General features: G+C 50.6%; 1 protein-coding gene across 1 annotated transcript in view; it reads left to right on the forward strand.

The window, feature by feature from the left end:
- Positions 1-107: 107 nt before the first annotated feature.
- FKBP9 (FKBP prolyl isomerase 9) overlaps positions 108-5,353 on the forward strand; it is a 61,208-nt gene continuing 55,962 nt past the window's right edge. Inside the window, exon 1 of the mRNA XM_045288667.1 lies at positions 108-340. Coding sequence (XP_045144602.1) covers positions 108-340 — 233 coding nt within the window. The remainder of the gene's footprint in view (positions 341-5,353) is intronic.

The following is a 5,353-nucleotide window of genomic DNA, read 5'->3' on the forward strand; positions in this document are numbered from 1 at the left end:
GGGAGTCTTTCCACGTTTGCAAACGGTGCCGCACGTCCAGGCCGGGCCCCGCAGCTCCGTACCGCCCACCCCCGACGGCCCCCCGGGCCTCCCTCCTGCGCTCCCCAATGGCGCTCAGGGCTCGAGGCTGCCGGCCTCCGCCGTCGCCGCTGCTGCTGCTCCTGCTCTGGGTGACGGGGCAGGCGGCGCCCGTGGCCGGCCTGGGCCTGGGCCCAGACGCGGAGCTGCAGATCGAGCGGCGCTTCGTGCCCGACGAGTGCCCGCGCACCGTGCACAGCGGCGACTTCGTGCGCTACCACTACGTGGGCACCTTCCCCGACGGCCAGAAGTTCGACTCCAGGTACCCGCGCCCTTGGCGCCCGCGCTCGGCTTCCCAGGCTCCGGGCAGGCCTTTCACTCCCGAGGGCCCTCCCTCCGCCCCGCCCAGCGAACTCCGCGCCCCTTCCCCTCCCTCCTCCCTCCCGGTGGCGCCTGCGACCCCAAATCCCAGCACCCTGCGGATGCGCGTCCCAGCGGTGCGCTTCTCCGGGACGCCCGCCCGCTAGTATTTGAATCTTGTGTTTCGAGGTTAGACAAATCACGCCCTTCCTCTCCTCCAGCGCAGCTACACACGCTAGAGAGAAAATGGCCACGGGATGAAACTCCCAGGAGGTCCGCTTCCACCCTGTTAGTGAAGTTACCGACGGGGAAGAAGATAGGATAGCTGCAGCGAACGTGCCGGGCACTGCACTCTGTGCCTTCTGGATGCGGTGCTGACTCAGTAGAACTGCTCCGTGGGGTTTGCGTGGTTCTGGTCTTCACACAGACTGACAGACGTGTTCTCTCTCTCTCTCTCTCTCTGCCATCGAATCATAGCGACCTTATAGGACTGGGTAGAACTGGCCTGTGCATTTCCAAGACTAACTGTTAATGGGAGTAGAAAGCCCCGTCTTTCTCTCGCAGAGCGGCCGGTGCTTTAGAAATGCCGACCTTCCGGATCTCAGGACAGCGTGTAACCACTCTGCCACCACCCCCTGAAAACGGTTCCTTTTCAGTTAACTCACTGTCATCGAGTCACTAGCGGCTCTGTAGGACAGGGTAGAACTGCCCCTGTGGGTTTCCAAGATTTATTTTCTTCCTGGAGTGCCTGGTGGTTTCGAACTGCGGCCTTTGTGAATAGCAGCCCAACTCGTGACCACTGTGGCACCAGGACTCCCTTTTCAGTTAGTAAAGTAAACCAAAAGCCAAACTCGCTATCATCGGATCAATTTTGACTCACAGCGACCCTATAGGACAGAGATTAACTGGCCCCGTGGATTCTGAGACTAACTCTTTACATGGGTAGAAAGCTCCATCTTTCTCCCCACCCAGCGGCTGGTGGTTTTGAACTACAGCCCTTGTGGCTAGCAGCCAAATGCATAATCACTACCCCAGTCGTTCAGCACCAACTCTTTGCCCTACTCAGGGACCTTATGTGCATTACATAGCATTAATTCTTACAACAATCCTATGAAGGAATACTGTCGTGACCCCAGTTTTACCAGTGAGGTAGCATCATGAAGGCTGAAAATCAAACCAACAAAACAAAAAGCCTATTCTAGGGGTGGAGTCAGATCTGATCCAGACAATTCCAATCTAGAACCGGAGTGTAACTGCCACGTTACACAGCCCTCCCACTCAGACCATCCAGAGACCTGCCAGGAGAAGAGAAGATTCTAGGGTGGGAGGGGGTCCAGAGCCATCCCCCAGTTCTGCCAAAAGGCCTTGCCTCTGACCAGCACATCCTTTGCTTCGCCCCCAAATCTCAGCGCTTCTCTCCATCTTCCCTCCAGGATAGCTTGAGGGTCAGCCACAATGCTGTTTGTTCAAATCTACCAAGAGGAGGCTGTCTGCTCCGGGCAAGTCTGAAATCCATGGCAGTAGGTTTGGTTTTGCTGTTCTTCCAGCAGTGGGCCTCTCCCCTCCCCGAGATTTCTGTTACAGCCCCTGGTGAATCACCTGGTTGGGAAAGAGAACTACTTGTTGAGCTTCTGCTGTGTGCTCAAGACTTTGTTAACCTCATTCACTAAGCTATCTTTTCTTTAATCCTCTTAGCCATCCCTGCTTTTCCCCCCTTTCTTTTGGAATTTCAGACAATGAATGAATCTACATAAGCTGCTGAGTCTACTGCCTGGCAAACAGCAAAAGCTCAATGAAATTTAAAAAAAAAACCATTTCTTCATTGTTCTAGTTACTTCTTGTTTCAGTTGTTTTAAACAGTTTTACGGTGATATAATTCACATACCATACAACTGACCTGTTGAGAGTGAACAATTCAATGATTTTTAGCATCTTTACAGAGTAGTGCAGCCATTACCCCAATCTAATTCCAGGATACTTTCATTATCCCTACAAAGAAACCCCAAACCCGTTAGCTATCACTCCCCACTTTCTCCCCAGCCTTGTCCGCTGTACTGGTTAAATAGACCCTTGAGTTGTACAACCTCATAGAGCAGAGTATAGAACAGCTTCATCGAGTTTCAGAGATTGTGAATCTTTATGGGAGCAACCTCATCTTTCTCGTTTGGACTGGTGAGTGAGTTAAAACTGCTGACCTTGCCATTAGTAGCCCAACGCACAACCCATTACACCACCATTCCGCAGCCCAGACAATCACTCACTTACTTTCTTTCTCTAGGATTTGTCTGTTTGGGATATTTCATACCAAGAGAAGCATGTAAATTCCAGTATGTGCTCTTTTGTGACTGGCTTCTTTCACTTAGCATAATGTTTTCAAGGCTTATCCACATTCTAGTATGTAACAGCATCCCATTGTATGGCTATACACTATTTTATTTATTCGTTGATCGGGCGGTGGGCATTTGAGTTTTCTGTCTGGGGTTATTATGTATTACATGATGTTATGAACCTTCATGACAAGTGCTTGTGTGACTAGTGTATGTTTTCACTTCTTTTGTATATGTATGGAGGAGTGGGATTGCTGGGTCACATGGGGAGTCTTTGAGGTCACATAGCTTAACCTTTGAAGGAATTGTCACACTGCCTTCCAAAGTGGCTGTACCCCTGTACATTTTCACCAGGAATGCATGAGGGTTCTAGTTATTGTCTTTTTTATTTCAGCCATTAAAGTGGGATGAGGAGCCCTGGTGGCATAGTGGGTTATGCATTGGGCTGCTAACTGCATAATTAGCAGTTCTAAACCACCAGCGGCTCCATGGGAGAAAGAAGAGGCTTTCTACTCCAGTGAAGAGTTACAGCATCAGAAACCCACAGGGGCAATTCTACCCTGTCCTATAGGGTCACTATTCATTAGAATCCCTAGGAGGGGAGGCAGAGGGGAAAAACAGGAAGGATTCGACCAGGTCAGAGAGGAAGGCTGAGGCCAGTTTTTAAGACCTTTTCTCTGGCTGGCTTCGGAATTTGGACTTTGTCTAAGGACAATGGAAAGCCACTGAAGAGTTTTCATCTGGGGAGGGGGCGATCAGATTTGCATTTTACAAAGGACCCTGAGGCCTGTCTGGGAAGAATAGAGTGGAGGAGGCCGGAAGGGGTCTTCTGAGAACTGGTGGTGGCCTGCCTTGCGTTGTGTCAGTGGCCATGGAAAGGCATTTATTTAGGAGGCAAGTCCGGTTAGCGGCTGTCTGGGAAGCAGAGATGGAGAAGTCAAGGGCCTCACCAAGCCGGGTCCAACTACCTGGGTCACAGAATAGCTCTTGGGGGCTGTTAAAGAAGTTGGGGGCAGGGAGGTGGTGTGAAAGGCGTTCAGATCTGGGAGTATCAAGTAATAGGGGTCTCCAGATACGGCGTAGGAGGTGGAATGAGATTTGACTGGTGGTGGGTATTTGGGAAGGTGGTGGGTAACTCTGGGGTAGTCTGGAGACTAACAGCTGCTTGGCAGAAATGCCCAGCAACCCGGCCCATGGAGAAAGGTGGGGCAGCCAGACCCTGAATGACACCCAACTCCTGGCAGTCTGGTGGTTACCAGTTGGACCCCTAACCGCAAGGACAGCAGTTTGAAGCCACCAGCCGATCCTCGGGGTAGAAGGCTGAGGCTGTCTGCTTTTGTTAACCCACATGGGCAGTTCTACTTTGTCACCAAAGGAGCCGTGGTGGTTAGTGGTTAGGCGTTGGGCCAAAACCACCAGCACTTCTGTGGGAGCAAGACAGGGCTTTGTACTCCCATAAAGAATTCCCATGTTGGAAACTCACAGGGGCAGTTGTACCCTGCCTATAGGGTCACTGTGAGGTGGCATGGACTGGCTGGCAGAGTTTTCTGAGTTTTACTCTATGGGTCAGAACTGACTTGATGGCAGTGAGTTTACGTTCTTAAATGTGCCTTTCCTACAGATTGCGTGACCTGGTCTCTCTAGGGTGCTTGAGTGAAGGCAAGAAGTAGCCAAGCTTCCTCACCCCCACTACTGCCTAGATTCCTCTTTCAGGAAGGACCACCTTCAAAACTCCGCCTCTGTCACTTCTTTCTTGCAAAGAGTTGAGGCACCAGCAGGAAACATGGGACCTGTTAGAGACCTTCTGTAGCTGGACAGTCATGGGTAGCTCTGCTGCCTGGGAGCTGGTTGGAAGCCCAGGTTAATAGTCAGAGTAGCAGTTTTACTGTTGTCATAAATGTGAAATGATAGTGAGAGAGTCAAAAGTAAGTAGGTATACGTACCTGAGATAGTAGGTTGAGAGGCTGGGCAGGACGATAAAACAGGAAACTAAGAAAACTCACTGCTCTCAAGCCCATGCCGGCTCATAGTGGCCCTAAAGGACAGGGTAGAACTGCCTCTGTTGGTTTCAGAGACTGTAACTCTTTACCGAGCAGAAAGCCCTGTCTTTCTCCCAAAGAGCTGCTGGTGGTTTTGAACTGCCGACTTGCAGTTAGCAGCCCAGCTATCAACCGGAAATGCCCTGTGTAAAGTTCATTTGAAAACACACTGGTGGCACAGTGGCTCGAACACCCAGCTGCTAACTGAAAGGTGGGTTGCTGGTCCTCAGGAGAAAAGCCCTGGTGACCTGCTCCCCTAAGGTTTACAGCCCTGGGAACCCTCTGGGGCAATTCGACCCTGTCCTACAGGGTTGCTGTGGTAGTCTGGTTGACTGGAGAAACAAATAGAGAGACATTCATATATGAGTAAGAGAGAACTTTATATCAAGAAGCAATTATGCATCAATAAAACAGCTCACCTCTGGTAGGGAGGGTTCAAGGGTAATGTAACCAAGAGGAATTACTGAAACCCAAATGAAGACTGAGCATGATAGTGGGACAAGAGAAAAGTCAAAGGAAATAGAGGAAAGAGCTAGGAGGCAAAGGGAATTTATAGAGGTCTAAATAAAGGCATGTATATATGCAAATATATTTATATATGAGGATGGG

This window comes from Echinops telfairi, unplaced genomic scaffold (assembly GCF_000313985.2).
Source record: "Echinops telfairi isolate 266 unplaced genomic scaffold, ASM31398v2 ScPeMD7_23;HRSCAF=83, whole genome shotgun sequence".
In the NCBI taxonomy this organism is placed as follows: domain Eukaryota; kingdom Metazoa; phylum Chordata; class Mammalia; order Afrosoricida; family Tenrecidae; genus Echinops; species Echinops telfairi.